Source organism: Callospermophilus lateralis, chromosome 2 (assembly GCF_048772815.1).
Source record: "Callospermophilus lateralis isolate mCalLat2 chromosome 2, mCalLat2.hap1, whole genome shotgun sequence".
Classification (NCBI taxonomy): Eukaryota; Metazoa; Chordata; class Mammalia; order Rodentia; family Sciuridae; genus Callospermophilus; species Callospermophilus lateralis.
This window is the reverse complement of record NC_135306.1, coordinates 12,479,099-12,506,484: the sequence shown is the minus strand read 5'-3', so window position 1 is coordinate 12,506,484 and position 27,386 is coordinate 12,479,099. Positions and strand designations below refer to the sequence as shown.

The window sequence follows — 27,386 nt, the reverse complement described above, 5'->3', positions numbered from 1 at the left end:
CACCTGCTTTCATGGAGCCTGGAATCTAGTGGGGAATGACAAGACACTCAAAAACTCTTTCAAAAAGAATGATGGCGGGCTGGGATTGTGGCTCAGCGGTGGAGCGCTCGCCTAGCATGGGTGGGACTGGGGTTCGATCCTCAGCACCACATAAAAAAATAAAGGCATTGTGTTGTGTTCATCTACACCTAAAAAATAAATATTAAAAAAAAAAGAATGATGGCGAAAAATGGGGGAGAAAGGAGAACAATTTCCTGTTTCTAGGCAGAAGCAACACGGTTTATAAGTGGTCGGATTGGGGATTTGAAGCCTGTGCTTCCTGACTCCAGGATTCCTATTCCCTCTCTACACAGGTGACCAGCTGTGTTTCAGATCGACAGAGAACAGTCCCCAAAGGACACCCAATTCCCAGTGATGATGCTCGGTGTTTCCCAAACTGGTCTGATCATAAGAATCACCTAATATGGCCTGTTAGGAAAAAATAAAGATTCCCAGGTCCCACCCCTACTGGGAAATCAAATTTTAACAAACATAGACAAGTTTGGTATATGCTGAATTATGACTTCAGAAAACCTAAAACCCAATACGTTTGGCGTTTACTTACTGGCCATTTTAAAGAACTTGAAGTCATTTAATCTTCCAAGAAGAAAAGAATGGGAAAGAAATAAGAACTCTCCAGAGCTCCATCAGCCACCTAAACAAAAGAGCTTCTCTCCTCTGTGGATTTTAACCCTCCCTCATTCTGGATTAAGTACAAGCTGACTGCTATCAGAACAAGATCTCTTCCCATACCGGAGGGCTCAGGAACATGCTAGTAATTTGGAATCATCCCTAATTAAGGAGTGGAGAAGAGTAACCAAAACAGTAAGATAAGAAACTATGAGCTCTGACTTTCAGCTGAGAAAGGTTATGGATTTAGAATCTGAGAAGCTTGGGTTCAAATCCCAGACCTATCACTTACTGGACAAAACATGGACAAGTTAGTGAACCTCTCCAACCCTCCTTTGCCCCAATTGCAAAGGGTCAAAATCATACCCGTTTTGCGAGTTACTCTAAAGAATATGAGAGATAATGACAGGGTGTGATGGCACACACCTGTATTCCCAGCAGCTTAGGAGACTGAGGCAGGAGGATCGTTGAGTTCAGTTCAATGTTTTTATTCTCTTGTAAAGAGTTGCCAGCCTCAGCCAAAGCAAGGCACTAAGCAACTCAGTGAGACCCTGTCTCTAAATAAAATAAAAAATGTAGCTGGGGATGTGGCTCAGTGGTTGAGTGCCCCTGAGTTCAATCCCTGGTACAAAAACAAACAAACAAACAAACAAAAACTATGAGAGATAATGGAGATGGTGGGCTGACACTGTGAGATCTTTAACAAATGTTTGTCAATAATTCTAAAACAAGGGTGAATTTATAGCACCACCAGAGAGGGATTGGGCTTATATGGAACCAATAGTTAATAAAGATATATTAAGTTTTTAAAAAAGAAATTCACAGGCACAAAGCACTAATTCTATGTTGTATTGCAAAGAAACAGACCCTTCTCAGTATGTAGGAGATTAAATTCCAATTGGCTTTGTGGCATATGAGGTTTCTAAACAGGGCTGCAAAGTTGGGAGTGGGGCTCTTAACAAGTTGATTTTTATTCATAGAAAACAGATTCCCTGGGAGCTGCAAGAACTGAACCCAGGTTCCAGAAATGAGAACAGACTTCAGATTGCGGCAACTCCAGCTCAAAGGCTGGAGCACTGGGGAGCAGGGAGGGGGCAGTGTGGGGGCCACATTTCTAATAATGCCATGCAATTCAGAAAGTGCTTTAAGTGATCTCCTTTTACTAAAGTGACAGAAAACACGATAAGAAGGAAATTTCTGATAAAAGGTGGTGGGGGTGGGGGGAGCTGGAGGAGGACACAAATCATTGAGCCAGCGTCCAGAGTCATTCGGTCCCTGCTGGCCAGTGTTGCTGGAAGTGCTCAGTGAGGCCAGTGGGGGAGCTTCTAGCCAGGCCTGGCTCGGAGCAGACCCCCAGGTTTTTCTTCTCTTCCCTTTCCCTTAGGAAGAGGGCCGTGCATGTGAATAGCGGCTTTATTGTTTTATTTCTGCATGGTCTGAATTTGATTTAACTCTGCGTCTTCCTCCTCAATGAGGTTGAAATATATCATTGGTTGCTTAATGGCCCTTCAAGCAATGAGGCCTTTATTAAATAGCAGCATGATGCCAAGCGACCAGGATGCCAGCAGCACACAAATCTCTCCCCACTGCGTTGCTGAAGACAGCTCTCAGCTGCCCCCTCAGCCTCTGTCTCTCTGCCCAAAAGGAGACTCAGGAGGGGGGCACCAGTACCTGGAGAGGACACAGGACATGGCTGGATGCTCAGACGCCTCCTGAGGGCCCTCCCTGCAGAAAGGAAGCCAGTGGTCTCGGAGAGCAGGGACACCAGTGGGCAGTTGTATCCCTAAGTACAGCGTGACAAGGAGGAGCACATACTGGACCAACCAAGACCAGGGTTTGAGTTCCAGCTTTGCTGCTTTTATACCATGTGCCTGGAGATGAGTGCTTTGGTCAGTCCAGGCCTCCATTACCTGGTCAGAGGGTTACCTGGAGGCTTGTAAAGTGACCCAGGCCTTCTGCTGTCATTCCACAATGAGGGCTCAGAATCCTGTTTCGCTGGTGTCTGCAGATTGACTCCGTCACCCAGTATCATTTCAGTGCTTACTCTCCATCAGTTGTCAGAGACAAGACGTCAGAGACAAGAGGCGGCTCTCTCTGAACTTGTGGAGAGCTTCCCCACATCCAGCTCACCACGGGACCCCTAAATCCACCTCCACCCCACAGCCAGAGGTGGCTTTCCAACCTATAAATCAGATAACTCCCTCTCTTTCTCTCTCTCTCTCTCTCTCACACACACACACACACACACACACACGCACCTGTTTCAAGCCTTTCTTCAGTGGCTCTCAGCATACAGCTCAGACCTCTGAGTTGGCCCCCGTATATCTGGGGCTCAGTCCCAATCCTCTTCCCCAAATTCTGTGCTCCAGCTGGAGGGAACTGTTTTCAGCACCCCTGCCCCACTCTGCCACCCACACCCCATGTCCTGGCTTGCCACCCTGCTACTATGCCTGCTGAGCCCAACTCATCCCCTGAAACCTGGCTCAGCCCCCGAGGCTCAGCTGGGTGGCCCTCTCCCGTCCTGGAACCCCAGCCAGCCCGCCCCTCTTCTTCCCCACTGCCGCTGCATCACCATAACCACAGGGTGCGAGCCCCCTAATGGCAGGGCCCCACAGGGTGTCCTTTCTTTGCCCAATGCTTGGCAGGGTCCCTACCGCAAAATAAGGGCTGAGAAAATGTTTCAGGAATGAATGAACAAAATTATTTCAGCCAATATTTATCAAAATCTGATTCTATAATAGGTCAGGCATTGTGCCCTGGAGTAAGTTCCAGTAATAAACAATATGCACAACAGATGTGGCCCTTGCCCTGGCTCAATCAAACCTAGTGGGAAAGAAAAATTTTTTAAAGCAGTAGTAACAAAGCTGATCCATGCTGTGAAAAGGAAGAAGGAAGAAGTCGGGGGCAGGCGGAGCAGGAAGGTGTCTCAGAGAAAGTGAGGTTTAGGAGGACACCCAAGGCAGACACCGAAGTTGTGGGCAGGAGGAAAGATTGACACACTCTGTCTAAAATAGCAACACCTCTCCAGTCTGGAACTGGCCTATCTCACTTATCCAGAAAATAGTCAGAACCCAGAAAGAAGCTCAAAGCCACTAATGGCCAAAATATATCAAAAGATTACACCTGGTTCATCTGGGAGCCTGTCCTTCACACCATCCTTTGTCAATGCCTCCAGGCTGGCCTCAGCCCTCCTCTGTCCACTTTCCACCACTTTCCTCTGTACACACTTCTAACAGAACGTCTGGCATCCCATACTGCAGTCACCCTCTGTGTCTGCTGCCCCAGGCTGGGACCCCTAAGGCCACACTGTGTGGCTTCCTAGGTCATGCTGTTCACATGCAGGCATTTTTGACATTTGGACCTTTTTTTTTTTTTTTTTTTTTTTTTTTTGATAGACCTCCATAAATTGCCCAGACTGGACTTGAACTCCTGAACCCAAGTGATCCTCCTACCTCAGCCTCCCAAATAGTTGGGATTACAGGCCTGAGCCACTGCACCAAGACTGGAATACTTTAATAATTACATTTTTAACTCTCTAACAAGTCATAGCATAATATTTACGTATTGCCATAATAAAGTGACTTGTTAATTTAAAGTAGGAGTTCAGCAATATATTATTTCAGAAAACAAATATCAAATTATTTTACATTTGAGGGATTTTTTATTTACAATGAGAATTTTCTGGCAGATGGCAGTCGAGTGTCTTATTTTAACAAGCCACGTACATTGTTTCCCTTTGACAAACTGAATAATCAAAAGACTGGTTGATCTAATGATAGCCTGTGTTTCTAAATAGAGATCTGCTTTTACATCTGATGGAGAACTGGGGAGTATTAAAAATTTGTTTAAATCCCTCTTTGGTATTAGTGCAAGGGCTAAATTTGAAGTTTCATATTGCAACTCAGTTACCTCTTTGTTTGCTACACTATGACATTTCTGAATTCCAAGTTCAAATCAACAAGTACTTCATTATGACACTATGTAAATATTATTTAAAAACTAATGTTCATTTATCTAGTAATCCATTGTTGTCACAAATTTGTTAATGCAATGTAAGTAGTGTATTGCCTAATATTCTTTCTTGGAGGAGGGTGCATCTTTTTCTAATTCATACAAAGGATAAGTAAGGGCCAGTAGTGGCCCAACAATGGTGTTTGATGGTGTCTTTATTCCTAGTGCCTTGCACAAGCTTTGGAGCACCGTGGACATTCAACACATATTAGTTGAAGAATAATGGAGATCTTCCAGGCCCCAAAACTTAAATATTGTATATGTATGCTTTATTTTCCCATACTCTCTAGAAATACTTCTGCTTATTTTAATGGAGCGGTATTGCATAAACTCTTAGAACAACAGTCCTTAATACCTGGCTAAAGCTTATTGAACTGTCAACACAACAGGAACCATTGCCTCTCCCTTTGTTCCCTAGATACAGACCACTTTTTCCTAACAAGAATGCCTAGAAGTAAGGAATTTTCACAGCTATAATATACCATTAGAGAAACATCTTTGCAATGTACCTAGAGAGTCATAAAGTTTAGTAATTTCTGAGAAGATGTCATAAAAATCCAGTAAGATGGTAAGACTTTGTGTAAGTAGTCTCAGGCAAGGCTCTAGACTTCTTAAGAAAGAAACAAGTGCACAGGCTAAAGAAAGCTATGTTATCATGGAAAATAAACCCTGCCAAACCTAAGGCTTTCAGGGGCTTACAAACAGCTGGCTCTCTATTTCTGGCTTGAGTTTTGCAATGCCAGAGACAGGAATGAGTTCACTGCCTGGAATCTCTTTATATCATTTCCCTTTAAAGAAAATAGTCACTTTGAAGGTAGACTTTAAAAAAATCATTAGAGCCATTAGTGATGCCATAGTTCAATTTAATTAGCATTTGTGAATGCATTCTCTGTGCCAGGCACTAGAGTACTCAAAGATGAATAAGACAAGCTCCCTGCTACTAAATATCTTATAATCTAGGGGAAGAGACAGACTGTCTCAATCAATAACCTTCCCCATCCATCAACCATCCTGTCCCAGGTGACCTCACCTTTTCTCTGAGACTTACGATATTATCCTAACTTGCCTCCCTGCCTCCACTCTTAAAGCCCTCTGTAATCCATTTTCCACAGGGCACCAGGGTAATCTTCTTAAAAAGGCAAGTGTAATTATCTTGTTTCCTGTACATTTAGGCAATGGTCTAGGCTTTGAATGTGGTCTGGCTCCTGAATGCCTGCTGGCAAGGGAAGAATCAGCCTGGAAATTCCCATATCAAGGCAGGTCCTCTGAAAGGTCACATCCTCAGTAGGTGAGCAAGAAGAAAACCTGCTTCATCTTGGCCTTGGCTCAGACAAGGGGAAATGTAAGAAAATCTCCCCTCAGAATGTCTATTCATAATTCCTTCTTGACACAAATCTAGAATCAGAATTCATACCATGCCTATAACCTAAAAAGCCTAACACCAAAATTTTCGGTTTTAAGTGTTCCAGTTAGTATGATCCTCTGCACAAGATAAAGATCCTTACTTTAGACCCAGGCCTCAAAGACTTACTAGAGATTAAAGTTATAAGCGACATGAGTTTACAATAAAAATAGGTCGGACACCTACATTAGAATTCCAAAGAGAGAAGAGGAAAAAAAGACTGAAATGAGTGAGAGCTTTCCAGAAGTGATAGGATACCAAACCTCAGAAACACAAATCCCAACAAATCCCAAGCAGAAAAAAATAAATAAATCCTGTTCTAGAAGTGTATTAGTGCCACTGAAGACATCTAAGACAAAGAAAAGACTTTCCAAGCATCTGGGGGAAAAAGACACCAAACTTGTAAAAGATTAACAGCTGACTTTGCAACAGCAGAAATGGAAGTGAGAACACAGTGGAATGTCTTCAAAATGCTGAGGTTATATAAGTATATTTAACTGAATAAATTGTATGCACAGCAACATTATTACTGAAAAAATGAGGGCAAAATATAGGTGATTTTTAACAAGTAAAAACTGATAGAGTTTATTACAAACAGTTCTTTACTAAAGGAATTTCTAAAAAAAAAATTACTTCCAAAAGAAAGAAAATTATTCCTGAAGGAAAATCTGAGTTGTAAAATAAAATAATAAACAAAGAAAATGGTGGATATGGGTGAATCTAAAAGATACTGAGATAAAATGATAATAATAATATCTAATTCTTGGTGGTTGAGAAAAGGAATAAAATTATACAAAAGTAAAATATGGGCTAATGAAAGAAAATGAGATATGATCACAATGGAAAAGCATCCTAAGAACTTAGTGTTTTACAGGAAGAGTATAAAAATACTAACTTTAAACTTTGTAACATTATACATGTATATTAAATTTTTTAGGGTACAATTTTAGAAGAAAAATAGAATGTATAACTCCCAGACTAGTCCTGGAGAAAAATGAAAAAAGAAAAAAGAAAAGGAGGTATGAAACCCACAATCATGGAGGGAAATGTTAGCATCACTCTTCAATTACTGAATAGATCAGGAAAAAAAATAAAGGTATAAAATTTATATAATGCAATTCACAAGTTAATGTAATGCATACATGTAAAATATTGCATTCAATTACTAGAGAATGTACACTCTTCTCAAGCACTCTTGGAATATTTGTAAAAACTGACCATTTATTAGGTCATTAAGAAAAAGAAGAAGAAGGGGAACAACAACAAGAGAGAGAGAAAGTACAGGGGGCAAGAGGGAGGAAAGGAAGGAAGGAAGGAAAGGCCGTAATGCAATTAAGAAATTAGTAGCAAAAAGATAAGTAGAAACAATCTCATGTGTTTAGATTTTTTAAAGGAAAAAACATAAATAACTTATGAGTCAAAGAAGGAATTTTCATGAAAATGTAAGATACATAGAACTAAAAGATTTTGAAAAATACTATATATCAAATTTCATGGTTTAGCTAAAGCAATACATAGAGGCGAGTTTGGAGTCTTGAATGCTTTTATTAGAAAAGCATCCAACTCAATGTCAGAAAAAGAACAACCAAATAAATCCCCAAATTAGAAGGAAATAAAAAGAGCAGAAATATATGAAATAGAACAAATGATACAATGGAGATGATAAATAAAGCCAAAAATTGCTTCTTAGAAAAAATTAAAGAAATCGAGATGACTATAAAATGCTGTAAGTAATTAAGGAAGGATACTTAATCAAGCCTGGGCTGTGTGTGGGAGAGTCAGGGAAGATTTGTAAAAAAGGCAAGCCATGAGCTGATTCTTGGAGGATGTTTAAGAATTTGTCAAGAAAGGGAAGGAGCTTCTAAGGAAAAGAAAAAACATAAACAAAGGTAAAGAGAAATGACACAGCATGAAAACTCAACAAAACCACTCAGAGCGCTGTATTGGTAATGCATAAAGCACAATGCAGAGGATATGAGAGGCAAGTCTAGAGAAGCTTAGGGTCCAATGTTAAAAACTTTCATTTGAGTCTTCACTATGTACCAGGCATTAGAGGACAAGTACTTGACATGATTTTATCTTTTAATGCTGATAACAAACAACTTCATGAAGTAAGATTGTATTATGCCCATTTTATAAATAAACCAAGGCTCAGAGCAACATGCTAACAGTTACACAGCAGATTGTTTCAAACCCATATATGTGTAGATTCAAAGTCCATGCTTTCCACCACCATACGCCTCAGTATGGAAAGCTTCTTATGGAGCCTTTACAAGGAGTCTGAACTTTAGTTTTCAGGCAAATATTCACAATATGTGCCCCACCTTGGGAAAAAAAAAAATGAAACTCGTTCTAAAGAAGAAAGTCTGGAGTGTTTTTACCACTGTCACTACTTTATGCCACTTTATGCCAGGGTTCCATTAGATACAGACGTCCAAGGAGCCGGTGTATCATACCAGACAACACTGCAATGCAAAATGTTCAGCAGGGGACATTGAACTTGAGTCCCTGAAGCATATTTCCAGTTACTGCCAAGGAAACAAGTACTGTCACATGATGAAAACTGGATGAGTATACAACATTTTTAACAGCTTTATTGAAATATAATTCATATGTCATACAATTTGCTCATTCAAAATATATATAATTCAGTGGTTTCTAATATATTCAGAGCTGTGCTAGGAATACCATAATCAATGGTAGGACATTTTCATTATGCCAAAAGGAAATCCTAAATCTACTAGCAGTCACTCCCCTCTTCCCTCACTAAAATCCTCTCCGACTCCCAAACTCTTGGAACCACTAATTTATTCTGCCTAGATAGGTTTCTCTATTCTGAACATTTTGTATAACTGAATCATACAATATGTGGTCTTTTGTGACTGACTTCCTTTCTTTATTTCGTTATTGTTTTTAGTACTGGGGATTGAACCGAGGACGCTCTACCACTGAGTCACACCCCCAAATCCTTTATATTTTATTTTTATTTTGAGATAGAGTCTTGCTAAGTTGCCCAGGTTGGCCTTGAACTTGTGATCCTCCTGTCTTAGCCTCCCAAATCATTTGGATGACAAGCATGTGCCACCATGCCTGGGACATGGCTGACTTCTTTCAGATAGCATCATGTCTTCAAAGTTCATCCATGTTGTAGCATGTATGAGTACTTCATTCTGTTTTATGGCCAAAAAATATTCCACTGTCTGAATAGACCACATCTTATTTATCCCATATGGATTATATTTATTTCTTTAGCTATTATGAATAATGCTGCTATAAAATTAATTTTATGTGAATATATATTTTCATTTATCTTGGGCATAAAACTAGTATGTTGCTTGGATGTGATAATGCTAAATTTGATTTTTTTTTTGACAATCTATTCATTGGTTATGACTTGTTGATACTTGTTGGTCCAAAACATGCACCCTGAGGGAAAGTGGATTAAACAAGTGTCCTCTGAAACTGACAACTGATTTAAAAACTTCAACAACAAGAAAGAGTTGTATGATCACAGTTTAAACACAGATTATAAGTAATGAAATTCTCACTGTAAAATGGTTAGATAGTAAATGTGTCATTGTTGGAATAAACTACGATATAGTAGAAGTACTCAGTAAAGTTCAAGGACGGGAAAAAAGAGTACAGCCAAGGCACCTTAACCAACAGTGGTGGGGCCCATAACAGGTTCCATGGTGATTGGATAAACACGAGTGGTTGGACTGCAAATATTCCACTTCTATCAGTGGCAGAAATTGGTATTGGCCTTTGCTCATTTGCATAATTGATACATGTACTATAAATGCATGGATCGGTCATAAATTTATGAACAAAAACAAGAAATATTTTATAAATTTGTTGGATTTCAAACATCTGCTCAGCACAACTAAAATGATGCAATGAGAACCCATCACAAGAAAGACGGTGTAATACTCCTGCACCCGCTACCTACCATTCAAGATATCAGATTTGTCAAAAGAAGTCACATGTCTCAAGTGGCAAGAACAGCAATGATGGCAAATAAGTCATGCAGTGTGAAACTGACAACATATTATCAGAAATGTAATGTAGTCCTTCCCACCAAAATTAATTGCTGAACAGGTCACAAAAGTGACTTCTTTGTGTGTTGTATAATGTATGAAAGGATATGATATCTGCCCAACGTCCTATGTAAAGGGTGGTGCACACACACACACAAACACATACACACACAGACACACACACACACACACATGAAAGATACTACATTGCCACAGGGTTCAATTTAAAGCACAATCTGTACTTTTATTCTTAATGATAATAAGGGATATATAAGCTCTAGATTATTATTCCCAGTTTATTTTAATGCACATATATCAATTTTGTTGAAATATTCCTAGAACTGAAAGGACTTAACAGGTAAGATGATGGTACAGTCCTCTGAAATGATGTCTGTCGTAAGAGCCAAGAGAGCTGACCTCTAATTTGAAGCTGTACATCTCTTGACATCTCTGAAGTGTTGAAGAGTTAGAACAACCAACAGAGGATAAATATTTTTTACAACACATATAAAAGAACCCATAATAGACATAAACCAAAAGAAAAAGCATAATATGAAACAACCCAAAAGATGAATAAAGAATACAAATCTTTTCACAGATGGAGAAGCATAAATAACTAATAAACTTGTGCAAAAACTCAAGCTTGTTGACAACTGGAAAGAACATATTTTGCCTCTCAGTTTGGCAGAAATTTAGAAGGTTAATGGTATATCATATTAGAGAGGATATGAGAAGACAGGCACTCCCAAACACTGCTGTTGGCAATTTGATAAGAACTATCAGAATACAAAGTGCCTATTCCCTGCTACCTAATGTTCCTAGGAATTTAGCCTGCAGAAGTATTTGCACAAATACATACTTCAAATGAACAGTGATGTTATTATGCCCACTTTGTAACAGCTAAGAAAAGATATGGAAACTATTTGCATCAATAGATTGTGGCACATCCATAAAATGGATTCTTAGGTTGCTATTAAAATTAAATGGTTCTATACATACCAACAGAAAGAGGTACACAAAGTACTGCTAAGAGGCCGTTACCAAACACTGTAGATGTTGTGTAATTACAGCATCTAATAAAAGAAGTGAAATTGTCTATATTTCATTTATATACTGTGTATCTTGTGTCTGTAATTATGATTTGCATTGTGGTGGTGATTAGCACAATTTACTAAGTAGTCTGGGTCTCCTCTTTATAGTCTCATAGTAGGTCTGCACATCACCAGTTCCTCTGAAGCTAGTCATAGCCACGTAACTTGCGAATGAAATGTGAGCAGAGGTGGTGTGCCACTCCGGGGAACAGGCTGGGAAAGCCAGTGCAATGCCTCATGTACCCTTCCTCTCAATGACTCAGGGAAGCAGGTGCCCCTGGAAGCCAAGATGACAACAGGCCCTGTCCTCAACCCCGCCAACCCACACTGCATGAGCAGGAAAGAGACTTTGTCGTATTAGACCACTAAGCCATATTGTGCTTCTTGTGACTCATTCAGAAAACTGCCTGTTGTTGCTTTTGAAATTTTCTATACACCGTAATTCCAACACAATGAGAAATGAATCACTCAATGAGTTCAAAGCACAAAACCTGGCCTCAGAGTTCTAGGCAGACACACTCTAGGATATACTTACAAGTAAACTCTAGCCAGGGCAAACTACACAGGAGATAAACAGTCTTATTCTTCCAGCTTCATTAAGAATGAGAGGTTTTATTCGGATGACAGAGAAGCAGATGGGAGAAGAGAAGGAGCTGCCGGAAATGCCTGCTAGGACTCACAAAGCATTTATAAAAATTACTAGGTAATGGTTCACAGACACCCAGGGAAAGAAACACGCGCACAAATGGCAGCAGAGGCAGCTGCGAAGGCAAGGCACGATTCAGCGTGAGGCAGGAGGAGAGATGTTGCTCCACCTGGGAGAGAGAAACAAGACCATTGTTCTCTCCAGCAAAATAATCACCTTTGTGGAGGGATCCAAGGCACATAACTCAGCTTCAGAGGAGCAACCACAAGGAAGAGGCACTTCCAAACTAATTAAAGAAATAGCAAATCTATTTGCCTGTTCCCATTATCAATTTTTCTGTATAAAATTTAATTAATCTGTCAGAAATTCATCAGAGGGAAAGCCAAACCAACACATACTCTTTACTTTAAAGCAAACCAACACATACTCTTTACTTTAAAGCAAACCAACACATACTCTTTACTTTAAAGCACAGTACCGCGTGCAGTGGCGCATGCCAGTAATCCCAGTGGCTTGGGAGGCTGAGGCAGAAGGATCATGAGTTCAAAGCCAGCTTCAGCAACAGCAAGGCACTAAGCAATTCACTGAGATGCTGTCTCTGACTGAAATACAAAATAGAGCTGGGGATGTGGCTCAGTGGGTGAGTGACCCTGAGGTCAATCCCTGTTACCAAAAAAAAAAGTACAGGGCTTCAAAGACATGTGACTTGGTTCTCAAAACAAGCCTAACAAGTGTTTTATGTTCTTTCCAGAGATGAGGAACCTGTGGTGCCCAGAGGTAACGCAACTCAGCCAGGGTCACAAAGCCAGTAGGTCACAGGGCCAAGACTCAAACTGGTATGTGACTGTGCTTTCTCCAGGATCATTGAGAAGGGAAGAGCAGAGAGATCAACCCAGGAAGTTCACATCTCTTCCTTTCATGTCCCACCACCTCAGTTCTCCCTGTGAAGTCACCTAAATTTTGTGAACCCTGAGTTAAGATGTGATGTCACTCAAACAGCTGGAACGAGTTTTCCATGGTGATGAAGATAATTGATATGCCAAAGCACGCAATAGGCCCCGGGTCCAGAATGAAATGTTTAAAAAAAATATCCCTTTAGATTCATGGAACTTTAAAAGCATAATTTATTTTAAAGAAAATAGGTTAAATCAGCACTACTTTCAAAATTTTTACTCCTAGGCTCCTTCAAGTTGACATTCATCCAAAATGGAGCTAGCCCTCTTCCCACAACCATCTTTACGTGTTTGGTTATCTGCTGTGGGCAGCGCGTGAGCGCAGTGGGAGAGCATGCTGAAGGCTCTGGGTTTGGACCCAAGAGCCCAAATATAGTCTGGAATGAGTAGGTCACAAAGTATTTTTAAATGAGTCAAATGAGCTGGTCACATCTCTTCAGGTTAAACAGTAACCTATATGTGCAGACTCTAAATCTATAATACCTTTTTCTTCTCATTAAAGAAAAATAGATCCCATAACCAATGTCTGAGATTACCCTGCTGAAGGAAAAGAACATTAACTGAATACCAGTGGTGTGCCCACCGCTGGGCTAAGGCAAGGCGCTACATTCCTTCCTTTAATCTCACAAGCGTTCTGCAAGGTAAGTGTCACTCTCTCCTGGCCTTTGTTACAGCTGGAGAAGCTGGGTCTCCGGAGGTGCTGCATTCAGTCTACAACCATGAGGTCACACAAGCTTAGTGGTAAGAACTTTAACCCACAACTGTCTGATTTCAAGGCCTGTGCCAACTCCAGGAAACAACACTTCCCCCTTAGAGAAGGCACTTTAAAATGGTCAATTATTTTTACGGTATGTTCTTCTCAGGGAATAGATTTAAAAGAGAAATAAAATGTATGAGTGAATTTCTGTATTCAACTTTAGCTGATACAAAACCAGCATCTAAAACAGTACCAAAATTGAAGCACAACACAGTTTATGTTTTATAACACAGAAAAGAGCTCTAGGAATTACTACACCTGATAAGACAAATTAATTTGTGGTACTTATAGACCTTGAACACCAGCCCTTGAATTCATTGTCTTTTAAAAGACTGTTTAAGAACTTATCGTGGATTCAGGAAACTATTACATGTATTGTTCAAATAACAGCGGTAGTGAATTGTGATTTTTGTGTTATGACAAGTTTGACTCACAAAGGAAAAATTCTGGTAGATTAGACATTGAAATGACCTGTCTGTTTAAGGAGAATATTTATGGAGTAGGGTATGAACCATTCTTAAATAAAATGCTGTCTTCAAAAAAATGGGCATTTAAAAAGATGACTATCATTGCAACTAGAATCGGAAGGAAAGTGAAACCACCCAATTTTTCATTTTATATTCTTCCTTCTTCCAGAGGATTCAGAGATGATTCAATGCTGGCTTTCGTTCCACAGAGGAGTAACACAACTCACCTGGTCAAATGGCACAGGGGTCGCTTTTCCTCCATGGTGGCAGCAAGATAGGATTTAGGAGGTATTGGCACCCCATGCTCCCTCTGCCGGGCAAGGGTATTTCAACATATTTTAAGCCCTATTTTCAATACTGCTCTCCTGGCTCTGAGTAACTTCCTGTCATTCCTCTGTCATATAAGAGGTGTGAGTCAGATGAGGGATGAGGTTAAGAAGTGGAGGATTATTGAAGATCTTTCGAGCAAAAGAGTGTGAGGCTTGAGCCCTCACTCACACTTACTTGCTGGACCTGCTTCAATTATTACCTGGGAAAGAAGACGATGGTGATGGTGATGATCATGTTCATGATGATGATGTAGCATAACTCCTTGCAAGATGATTTTTAGCAAAGGATTATCAAAGAAGATGCTATAGATTATATACTGGCTACAAGCTCAGGCCCCAGACAGCTCTGCCACTTGCTACCTGTGTGTCCTTGGGTAGCCCTTTAGCAGCCTCTCTCTAATATCAGTTTCCTCATCTATAAATTGGACATAATAGGATCTGCTTCAGAGGGCAGTTGTGAGAATGAAACAACATAATCCATAATAGATGTTCAACACAATTTTTGGTGAGCATTAAGCACTTAGTGCAATGCTGAGTACATATTATTAATAAATTAATATTGCATAACTGGTAAGTGGGATGATACAGTAATTGTGCAATGTCAGAGGAAAGGCTGAGTCAGTTCCAGAATACAACACATGATTTGGAGTCTCTGAAACAAAGAACTCATACCATCTAGAGACCTCAGGACAGGGGCTTATGCAAACTGTCAACAAAGGACCCACTATCAAGTCCCTCAGAGCCCTCATTCATATAAGCTGGTGTCCATGACACCACTGCGCACACACAACCTAATCTCCAAGGAGGGCAGCTCACAGCAACAGTGGCATCTATTCTCTAGGGTGTCTATGCAGGACACGGAGAAAGAGGCGGGCATGGCTGGAAGAGGACCGTGCAATTCCAGGAGCAAGCAGCCTGAACTAGGAATCAGGAGCCATCACTCTTTTTCTCATTGCAATTTCAGTGGTGACTTTGTACACAGGACTTTGCTATTTAAAAATAACTTTATTCTTATCTACAAGTCTGGCATCTGTAAATTTTCCCTTTGAGAAACAAATTTAACACTGTGGATACAGTTGAATTCGATCTGTCCTGCATGAATCATCCGAGGGTGGCATGGTTCATTTGGGACTGAAGGAGAGTGGGCAAGGGAAGCTGGGTCTATATATGGCAAGAAGTCTGTGAGCAAATGCAGTCGGCAGCATTGCTGACTCCTTGGCGCGGCTGCCAATGCGCTCTGTAATCTGATCTGGCTGCTTCTTCGTCTCTCTACTGTCCATGTGCTCCCAAAACTGCCAAGCAACCCATTCTGCATCAAAAACCAGATCCACCCTCCTGCCTTTGTTGCCGCTTTGCATGGGAAGCCCTTTGTCCATTCATCTTCCAGAAGGAACTGTCATTGTATGTTTGCAGGTCTGTCCCTGTCTATACTGGGAGCTCCTGTATCTGTAGCCCCTTACCAGGGCTCTGCAGATAAAGAGAGAGCCAGCAGGGCGTAGTGGGAAGAGCACAGGGCTAAAGCCTGGGTCCAAATGTAATACCTGTATCAAATGTCGGCTCTGCCCTCTGTGAGCCTCAATTTTCTCATATGTAAAATGGACATAATAAGGCACTTAAATTTATTGGGTTATGGAAGAATCAAATAATTGTCTGCATGTAGAGCACTAAGAACGGCAGCTGATAGAGTAAGAGGTAAATAAAGGGTCCCACCATAGTGTTTGTCATTGCTGTTCCATGTATACAATAAAGAAAATTTAAAACAGAAGGGAGGCTGTGCTCAGCAACTGAACAGACTTCTGATTTCACATGCTGGCTCAGTGTCCCCCTATTGAGTGGACCATGTTGTACCGCTTCTCACTACACAACCACTAACTCTGATAGTGGTTGCGATCTTATTTCTTACCTGGGCTACCCACCCAGCCCCACCAAAGCCAGCCAGCAGGGACTCCCCAGCCCTGCAGCTGCAGCACAGCAGGACAGGTAGGGGACATTGCTGCTCCATTCCTTGCACACCAGCCCCAAGTAGAAGTTCTTGCTTCGAGAACATTAATGTTGGGAGTTGGAGCTGATCTTGCCCAACATCACCCCACAACACATGGGGGAACTGTGGCCCAGGGAGGTCGCATGTTTCCACTTTGTTAGCAGCAGGTCTACTACGTTACTTGCCATATGGTCAACTTTTTAATGGGTACTAAGAATACTATAATGTTTGTTTAAAGTTGGAAAGAGTTTCAAAGTTCATCTAAGCTGGCACTTCTCAAACTCCCCATTCTAAGGAATCAGATGACACGTGAGCTCTGCTGCAAGTATTCCAGATTGATTTGATGAACATTTTGAATACCTACAATGTGCTGTGCTTTAGGAACACAAGTCAGACACCTCCCCTCCCCTCAGGACCTCACGGACTAATGGGAAAGAGAGACATTTAAGTGTGCAATCACAAATCTATTCATTGCTGAATTATGTTCAAAGGTGCTAAAATGAGCTTCTCCACTTATGTAAAATATCTTTCCAAGTGGGAGAAGATAGACCTGGGTGGAGGGGGCAATTACAGTTAAGGCTCTGGAAGCCACCAGCCACCTACTGGGCTCACCAAGCTCATGTAGGGTAACACTATCATTATGAAGCCTCAACACTGGAGAGGCTGGGAACCACTAAACTTGCTCTCCCCACCTGCATTGAATAGAATAAACAAATTGAGGCCTTAAGAGTTTAACTCGCTTGCCCAAAGTAGCAAAGCTGGTGGATGGAAGAACCTTAAAATCCTTCAGTGGTTTACACGGCTTCCTTCCAAGAAAAAGTCCAAATCCCATATAATCTGGCCCCTGCTCACTTCTGCAGCCTCATCTTTCACCATTCCAATTCCCACCTAGTGATCCAGCCAGACGGAACTACATGTCAAGTCCCAAATGTGCCTCTGCTTCGCCTGTACCACTCTCTCCACCAGGGACCCCAAGTCCACTGCCCTAAATAACTCTGTCTGGTTTCCAGCTCTCAGGACTCAGCGGCAGTTAACCTTGTCCAGGAAGCCCTTTCACAGGTGGCCTCCTCTGACTCTCACAGTACTGACACCTTCACACACAGAGAGAGAGAGACACTCGTCACATAATGTATTCATCCATTCAACAAAAATTTATTGAGCAACTTCCATGTGCCAAGCACCTCCATGTACAGCAGCAAACAAAACAAAGCCCCTGCCCTCGTGGAGCTTACATTCTGGTGAGGGAAACAGACAATCAACAAATAATACATAATACAATGTCAGGCAGGGTTTGGTGCTATGAAAAAATAAACAAAAGCAAGGGCTGGAGGAGGTGGCATTTGATCAGAAGTGTGAAAGAGTGACAGAGTAAGCTATGCAAATAACGGAAAACCAGCATTTCAGGAAGCAGCAACAATGGCCCTGTGGTTACTACAATTATGTTTTATTTGTGTTTTATATCCCCACTGAACTCTAAGGTTCTTGAGGGCAAGGTTTCTATGTTAAGCGTGACTCCCAGGATCCAGCACAGAGCTTAGCACTGCATTGTGGGCATTTACAGAATGAACAAACAAACCCAGGCTGGTTGGCTGAGCCCATCTGGCCTAATGAACAGATCTTAACCCACAGGGCTAAGCTAAGCAAAGGCCCTTCGTGGACCAGTCTGCCTAACCTGATTCTGTGGCTGGGTTTCTGTCCCTGGATTCACTCTTTAGTAGGTCCATGATCCTGACAAGTTCAGTTTTACATTTCTGACCCTCCTATCTCTGACCTGGACCTGGGTCCTTGTCTAGAAACCCAGATATTCTCAAACTAGGAGCCTGTCCTTACTTTCCCTAGGTGTCCTGGGCATAAAAGTCCTCTCCTAAATTGCATGTCCCAAGGTTTAGGGCCCGGACACCTGCAGCCAGACCTGCCCAGTGATGACCCCTACCTACCTGAAAGACTCCCCTGCCTGATAATTGACTTTCTTCCAAATTAAATGAGTCTTTCCTACTGAGACATCCACCCTCTGATCACATTGATCCTCTCTGTGGCCATCTCTCTGCAGGCTCCAACTTCATGAAACCATTACTGAAAGTTCTACCACAGACAAGGCACAAAGCTAAGTACATAAGTCTTTGTGTTGCCCACTACAAATCTGTTAACCTGTTAAATAGACTGGTATAAGTCTTCTGGCTCAACTGTCCTAAACCAAAATACTAACACTCCTGAAAACACATTAAATAGCCCATATGACTCAAATAAAGGCAAATGGCTTAATTCAATCAGCCAACTGCAATAGAATATTCTGAAAGTCATGGTGCTTTACCCCAGACCCCAACAGGTCTAAAATGGGTTCAAGGATGAGTAAGTCATCTCTTTAGTCATCCTTTCATCCACCACTTACTGGCAACTGCCATATGGCAAGTTCTGAATCATAAAACACAGGGCCTGCTCTGATGACAGTGGTGATTATCATGATGGTGGCGGAGGAAGAGAAAAGGTGTTAGAAGTTACATTTATAAGATACTTATGTGCTATACAGTAGATATTAAGTCTTCTAATATTAACAAAACAATGAGATTGGTATTGCTGGCATTGGCCTCACTTAACAGAGAAGTAATGGTCTAAAGAGGACCGTCCACTTGCTCACAATTGCACAACTAAGTAGCAAGGTGTAGGGAGACCTTAGGTCTTTCTGCTTGGAGACTACAAACTGTTTACCATCCCCAATACTCGCATAGTAAGCACTAAACAAATGAAACAGAGAGGGCTCTGGCCCCAGACTTCTAAACAAGCATGAGGAGGCCAAGGCTGAGATCTGAAGACATAAGGAGGTGTAGGGGAGCCAAAGGAGGGAGTGGCTAACTTGACCTGGAGGATGAGCATTTTGCAGCTGACAAGCGGGTTCCCGGCGTGGCACGCGGCAAGCGCTCTGCCCTGGCCTGCCGCCCGGGCCTGGGCCATGCCGGGTCCTCTGCAGTCGTCCTGTCCACCCCCCTGTGCCCACGCAGCGGGGCCGGGCCTCACCTCCTTCCACTTGAGCTGGCGGATGCTGATCTTCAAGGCGTCCAGGGAGGTCCTGGCCTTGGAGCTGTCCACGGTGACTGGCCGCTGTGAGCTCTGCTCCTCTGGACGGCGGACACTCCGCCTGCAGCTTGAGCCCTTGACCCTGGGCTTCCCGTGTGGGCAGAGGTCCCGCGCCGGCTTCTGCTTGTGCGCGTGCAGCGTGGGCGGCCGCCGCGGGGCGACGCGGGCATCCCCCTCCTCCGCGCAGGGCTGCTCCGGGACCGCGGCCGGGGCCTGGGCCTGCTCCTCCCCGGCCTTGCTCTCGGGCTCCCCGGCCGCGCCCGAGTCCACGCCGGTCTGTCCGGCCGTCACCCCCGCGTTGGCCTCTGTCTCTGCTTTGGCCGCGGCTACCGCCTCCACCTCCGACTGAGCCGCCAGCTCCCTCTTGGAGCTGCCTCGCCGCATGGCGCTCAGGGTCGGTGCCGGTGCCAGTGCCACCGCCGCCGCCGCCGCTCTGCCGCCCCGGCCCGCGACCAAGCTGCCGCCACTGTCTCTGCTGCCGCCACTGCCAACCGCTCCCCGCCCGAGCCCGTTGCCATGATCGCTCAGGCTCAGGTTGACAAGGGCAGTCACCGCCTCCAGACGGGACGCGGGAAGGGACAATCGCCGACCAGGCCCCGGCGACCTCATAGGCGAGGTTGCACACGTGACCAGGCCTGTCACAGAGGCACCGGCGGCCATCTTGGAAAAGGGCAACTAGCTGCCTAGGCCGGCACACCCAGGGAACTCTCTAGGTTTGTTCGGAGCACAGGCTGGAAATGAAACTGAGGGTGGAAAGATGTCGAGCTCACGTGGGGCTCCCGGGACTAGGGAAGAGAGACATCTAATTCCAACAAGAGGCTCAGCTTCCCACCCGCTCATGCACACTCACACTCACTGGTTGAACTCCTGGTCCCCTTCTCCTCCCGTCCGCCCCGGGGGAAATCCAGCATGGGAACATCTCATCTAGTGATGGATATAACAAGTCCAGACCCCAGTTACATAGCAGCAGGAGTTCCACTGAAAGACGCCCTTTTCTAGTCCTGTGAGCGCCCCCAGACCGACAGCAGAAATACCTTGCTCTGTTCTCAGGGAGTTTCCAACAGAGTGGAAAAGCCCTACAGATTCTCAGTCCACTTGAGGACATTAACAACTCCTTTTACTTGTTATGTCCCTTTTTTATTGTAGTAAAAGATAGATAACAAAAGTTACCTCTTAACCATTTCAAATATGCAATTCATTGGCTTTCAGTTGATTTCCATGGTTGTGCAGCCATCACCACCATCAATCAACTAGAAATACTACTTCTTCCCAGGGGGGAACTCCTTCTCTATGAAATAACAACTCCTCATTCCACCCAACCTCAGCCCCTGGCAACCACCATTCTACTTTCTTTCTTGATCAAATTGACTACCCTAGGTACTTCACCCAAGCGGAAACATTGCCTTGTTTCATTTAGCATAATGTCCTCCAGATTTATTCTTGTAGTGACATGCATCAGAATTTCATTATGTTTTAAGGCGAATATTCCACTGTATGCATATTCCATATTATTTTTGTCATTCATCTGTACATGGACATTTGTGTTGTTTCCACTAGTTAGCTATTGGGAATTATACTGTCATTATCATTGGTGGACAATGTTGGTTTGAGTCCCTGGGTTGGCATGTACTTTTAAAGCCAATCCAAGCCACATTTGCTTTAGTTTGGTTTGGTTTTTAGGAAATGGGGTTGGAAAGGTGCAACGGCACACCAGAATGACAACAGAATGACCACAACTATCCATGGGTGAACTTTGCCACATTCTGCACTGGGAAGGAAAGAACACAGAAGCCGTGGAGGAAGGGGGCCCTCTTCCTCGCTGATCTCCCCAGGAGTCTTTTTTACTTTGGTCTAGCATTTTACTTGGTGAATAAAATGCCTTGAAATGTACAATCAGAACCTTAAAAGGCCCAAGACCCCTGTGGGGGTGCTCCTCTGTCTTCCTGTGGAGACCACGATGGCTTTCTCCTCTGACCACCTTCACTGAGTGACCTGGGGTCCTTGTTTAGAATTCAGACTTCTGAACCCACCCCCAGAGATTTTGATGCAGAGCATCTGGATGAGCCTGTGAGTCTGAAGGTTGAATTAGTTTCTTTGCTGATTCTAAGGCAGCCAAGTTCAAGAGCCATGGATAGAGTCTACTTCAAGACCTCTGGAGACCCTTGGAGCTGTCCGTGGTACCAAGGAAAAGCCCTCACAGTCTCCTATCTGCATCCACACCCTATTCCCCCAAATCCTGACCCTCCTCCTGGTGTCCCTGGTTTCAGCGAATGGTACCACCTTCATTCAGGCATCCTTGAATATTGCTGAATCTTAACATCCCTCTCCTGACTTCCTAAAAGCAGGCTGTCACCAAATCCCATAGGTTTTATATTGAGATCTTGCTCCCTTCTTTCTCCTCTTACCCTTCCCTATGACCATTGCCCCAATTCAGGTTTCTGCCATTAGGGTGAACCATTGTACCAGCCTCCTCATGGGCCTCCTTGTCTCCAGTCTCCATCAAGCCCTGATGCGTCCTCCACACTTCAGCTAGACCTGAAACTTGCCTGCAAAGAAACTGCCCGATCTTTGGGGAATAAAACCCAATCATGCTAATTGCCCTAAAAGACCCTTCCTAATTACCACTTCTGCAATAACCCCCTTCTCTTTGCCTCCATGCCTTCATGCAACTGTTGCCTCTGCCTGGACCTCTCTTTCTTTTGTCTCTACCTGGAAATTCAGACTCAGCTTGAATGCCTTCCTCTTCCATAAGCTTTTCTCAAATCCCCCAAGCAAAAATAGTTCTTTCCCCTGCCAACATAGCTGGTAACCCTCTACATGGTCTCTAGAGAAACCATCTCAGCCTCCTCCATTAGTCTGGGCAGGGACCAATCTGGTCTGGTTTATCTCTATATTCCCCTCTCCTGGAGCTACAACACAGTGGTCCTCAGAAGGATAAATGCACCAATTAATGAGTTACTTTCAACTTTACTTGTCAACTCTGGAAAAAGCCTCCCACATAGATATTTTGGCCTATGTCCCAAGACCTCTTCTGCATGGGACCTTTGGCAGATGGCCCTTCCCTCTGCCTAGAACATTCCTGCCAACAACTCTGCCCAGTTCTGCCCATGATCAGTGTATATTATATATCTGCAGAGATACCTCTACTCTATATAAATCAGAACTTTTCTGATGAAATAATGACATAAGACAGAAAAACAAATAAACAAATGAACCTCAGTGCAGCATATAATTAAATGCCAAACAAGGCAGGCACAGAGTAAAAAAATGTTATTTAGGAGTTCAAGGAATGGAGAATTTACTGTGAATTTGCCAGACCAGGCTCTACATAAGACACTGGGCATAAGCTTAGTCTTCAGGCTGGAGTAAGAATGAGGCAGGTAGGAGTCAGGCAGCCTGGGGTGGGGTGGGCATTGCAGAGGTTGTGGGAAGGGCTGCTCCAGTCTGGGGGTGGGGATCTGCCAAGGCTCTGCCCACCAGCTCGCCCATCCAGGTTGTGTCCACCAGGTGGGGTGATTTTGCCCATTGGCTCAAAGGCTCCAGGGCTAAAGGAGTGCCTGTCCTGAGAGGGTGCACAGGGAGTAGATGTGAGAGGAAGACGCAGCCTCTTCAGGGGTGCAGGGAGCAGACTGGACTGGTTGAAACACATGCCTTGGAGGTAGGGCTACAGGAAACAAGGCCAACTTGAGCTCGATTGTCAGAGCTTTAGACGCCGTGGTACCCTGTGACTTCTCGGGAACCCCCAAAATGTGTTGGCAGGAAATCCAACCCCATATGCAATTACTCCAAGAGAAGCATCAGCTGTGGCTGCTGAGAAGCAGAGCAGGTTAGGATGCAGGACTGAATTACCGTCCCGAGATACGCAACTGTGTGAAGTGTCTCTCCAGATGCGCCCTGTCCCTCACAGCTCACTACGGCTTACAGTGGGCTCTTTCCTGTGTGTCCCACCAACCAGAAGTAAGGAGCTCACTGTTCTATGGACCACGATATCCCAATGCCTAGTCTAGTGCCTGGCCGAGAGCAGGCACTCAAGAAATATTTCTCAAATGAATGAATGAAAAATTAAACTACTTAGATAATCAACACTGAGGAAACAGTTAAGGAAATTGTGGCAAAGGCTGTCAATGACAGCTTCAGCCACCAAGGAAAATGTCAGTGTCATAGCATGAAGAGAACGGGTGCAGGCATTGTAATTACAATGCCTAAAAACTGCTCTGCACGAGGAAGGCCTGGAAGAATACAGAGACAAATGAGAACAGCTGTGGTGCCAGAGACTCCAGCTCTTGCTTGAAATTTTCCTCTCAATTTTAGCAAATTGTAGCAGCCTTGAGGTTCTTCATGTCCTTGAACCCAGGAATCAATCTCCTTTCTACAGATTTTTGGTAAGAATCAAAAAGAAAAGGTTTGCGGTGGTCTAGTATTGGCAAGTCACCTCTGTGACTGGCTCTGGCCTGAGCCCTTCGCATATACTGTGTCTTATGTCTCCACTGCAGCTCTGGGATGTGCTCCATTAAGACCCATATTTTACAGATGAAGGAACTTCCTACTCAGAGAAGACAAGTCACTCGGCCAAGGCACAGAGCTGGGAAAGGAAACATCAGGATTCTAACTCGGGATGATCTGATATTAGCACCCGGCTCCCAAGCACTGCACAACCCCACACCAACCCTTTGTCCACAAAAGACTCAACATATATTTAAATACAATTGAGCCCTCATACATGTATATGAACATAAATACACAAACTAACATTCAGGTATGAAATTTTCTACAGTGAGAAGACATTGATTTGCTAACTGGAAAATCAGATTTTAAGTAAAAAATTCACCTTGGCTCTTATTATGTCACTTTTACAGCAAATCCATTTCTGGGGCGGGGCGGAAAGAAGGGTCTGTTCCAGGGAGACGGATGGGCACCGCTGACTCTAGCAGGTTGTTTCTGCCCTGTTCAGATCAAAATCTGCCACCAGGTGGCGCCCAAAGAACACTTTTGAAGAGTTGAAGGTGGCTGAGGTGCCTCAAAGGTCCCGCTGCAGTAAATGTCTGGCCCCAACAGCTCCCCGCTGGCCCTCTGTGCTCCTCTGGGCTTTTTGACATTGTTGCTCCTTCTGCCTAGTACACTGTCCCCATACCCCACTTGACCCCCTGTCTACTCAGTTTGTCCTTCAAGACCCAGATACAAAGTCTCCTTCTCTTAGAGTAGGGCAGAGCTCCCAGCCTCCAGGATGCGTTTTGTTGCAGATAAAATTATTTTTAACTGACTTCACATTTTAAGAACCCACGCTGCTGCACATTACTTGCCTGGTGTAGCGAGCCATCAGAATGGGGACGCTTCCCACACAAGGGACAGTGGGGCCCACCACAAAGTCCTGAGGGGCCAGTTAGAAGGAGGCTGCTTCATGGCAAGGGGCTTGTAAAATGCCATGTGATGGCTGTAAAATGAGTGTCCTTCCCACCCTGCCCACCATCTATACATGCTGAGAGTAGGGTTGGGGACCAAGTCCTGGAAGAGGGGACAGAGACAAGAGCAAGGAGCCTGGCAGAGAAGTAGGCTAAGGGAAGGCCCAGAGTATTGAACTGGGGAGTGTAAGAATGTTGGGGTGTAGGTGGGGTGTGGGTGGCAGGACACGTGAGGCTGGCAAGATTGGTGTTAAAGCAAGCCCCTTTTTCGGGGGCTTAGAACCCAGGACGGTTTTAAACAGAGGACTGCTGTGGTCAGGTTTCTATTTCAGAAAGAATGCTCCGAGCCCTGAGGAATGAAAGTTATCATTCAATCCCCAGCACTGCAAAAAAGAAAAAACGAAATGAAAGTCACCGTTACTTGAGCTGGACACTGCCCTAAGCTCTGTATGTGGATCATCTAGTTGAGTGCTCGCAGCAGCCCCCTAGATAGGTAGCATCGGTCGGTACTCCCCTTGTGATGGATTGGGAAAGAGTCTAGGTCACACAGCGGGAAGGGGTGGAGCTGAGGTGGCAGCCCTGGGCCAGAGCCTGAGCTTTAGGTTTATTCTGCTTTGGAAGGGGAGAGTGGGCAGGATCCATGCAGGGAGACCAGAGAGGAGTCTTCTGTAGTTAAGTGGCAGAAAAGTGGGGAGCAGGGGTGAGGGCTGTGAGAGGGAGTGAGATGTGGGGGATCTAGGGGCTTTCCTGCCACTCAGGCTGCATCTGACCCCCTGGGCTCAGTGTTATCCTTTCCCTGGAAGCAGGGATTCAGTCTGGGCTCCCCTCTCATGAGCCTGAGTCAGCACTCCCAGCCTCCTCATTTCCTACACTGTCCCCAAACACAAGTCTTTTTCATGCTTTCACTCATCCAAGGAAGACACTGAGGAGAGCACAGGGAGTCTGGGGTCCCACAGACCTGGTCTCTGCCCTAAGACTCCTGACCCTCTGTAGGAAGGTCTCTGCAAGCTACTTGGACCCTGGTTCCTTCTAGTTATCATCCCTAGACATCTGCAGCTTTCTCTTCCCCCAGGGCTCCCTCTCCCTGGGAGATGAGCGTGAAGCTGCTACCAACCTAGAAGCTGGCACCTCATCATCTCAGGAGACCACCAGGAGACCTCCAGACCAGCAGGGCCCTCCCACAGATCCCCTGTCTCCTGTCCTGGGAAGTCTCTAGGAGAAGACTGTTGGAAGACAGAGGTGCCAGGTGGCAGCTGCACTGGGCGGGAGAATGGAGGAGGATGGCAGAGAGAGGTGAAGACACCTAAGGAGAAAGCTGAGCTGCGGAAGGAGCCTTATCTTGTCTGCTCCAAGAAAGAGCTCCAGCGAGGGAAGAGAGGGAGGAGGGAATGGTGGTAGAGAATAAGGAGGGAGGTAAGATTTACTTAGTACTTCCAATATGTTAGAAATCTGACCTAAACAGATGTCCATAGCAAAGTTACAAGGCTCCATCATCTACAGCAGGAGCCAGCAAGCTTCCTGTCAAGAGCCACATAGTAAAGATTTTAAGCTTTGCAAGTTCTGTTACAGCCACCCAACTCTCCCATTATTGTGAGAAAACAGCTGTTTTAGTCAGCTTTTTTGCCGCAGTCCAGCTGGGCCAATAACCGGGAGGTGACAAGCAACTTGAAGGTTGAAGCGGGAGCTCAAGGTAGCAGGAGCCGCTTTATTGCGGAACAGCAGAGGTATATATACCTTACTGATTACACACAGCTTGTCTCAATTAGCATCATCCAGATACAGCAATCAGCCAATAAGAAATCTCCCCCATCTTAATGGCTCAGTGGCGTTGCCTCACAAACCACTCCTCCTGGCAAACTGCCAGGCGCCATCTTGACTTGATTTGCAGTCCCCAACATTTTTTCATGGCTGTGACTAAAAAACCTGAAAAGAACAATTTTAGAGTAGGAAAAGCTTATTTGGGGGCTCACGATTTCAGAAGTCTCAGTCCATAGAAGGCCGCTCTATTCCTCAGGGCTCCAGTGAGGCAGAACATCAAGGCAGAAGAGTGTGGCAGAGGGAAGCAGCTCACATGATGATCAGAAGCAGAGAGAGACTCCACTCACCAGATACAAATATATACCCCAAATGTATGCCCCCAATGTCCCACCTCCTCCAGCCTCACCCTACCCCTCTTCAGTTACCACTCAGTTAACCCCATCAGGGGGTTAATTCACTGATTAAGACTCTCATAACCCAATTATTTTACCTCTGAATGTTCTTGCATTGTTTTGTACATGAGCTTTTGGGAGACACCTCACATCAAAACCATAACAACCGTCATTGATAACAATATAAATGAATGAGATAGCATGCTGCATCCAAACCTTGTTTACAAAAAATCAGAAAAAGATAATGAAGTCACTAGCCATTAGGGAAATGCATATCAAAACCACAACGAGGTGCTCCTTCATGACTAGGATGGTGCAATGGTTAGACTGTATCCCCCAAAGTTCACTGTCAAGTCCCAAGTTCATATGTGATGGTATTTGGGGGTGGGCCTGTGGAAAGAAATTAGGGCTAGATGAAGTCA

At 44.1% G+C, this 27,386-nt stretch overlaps 1 protein-coding gene across 1 annotated transcript in view; it reads right to left on the bottom strand.

Annotated features, from left to right (window-relative positions):
• Ttll11 (tubulin tyrosine ligase like 11) overlaps positions 1-19,970 on the bottom strand; it is a 231,797-nt gene extending 211,827 nt beyond the window's left edge. The window contains exon 1 of the mRNA XM_076843150.1: positions 19,356-19,970. Within this exon, the coding sequence (XP_076699265.1) occupies positions 19,356-19,799 (444 nt within the window). The 5' untranslated portion in view covers positions 19,800-19,970. The remainder of the gene's footprint in view (positions 1-19,355) is intronic.
• Between the last annotated feature and the right edge of the window lie 7,416 nt (positions 19,971-27,386).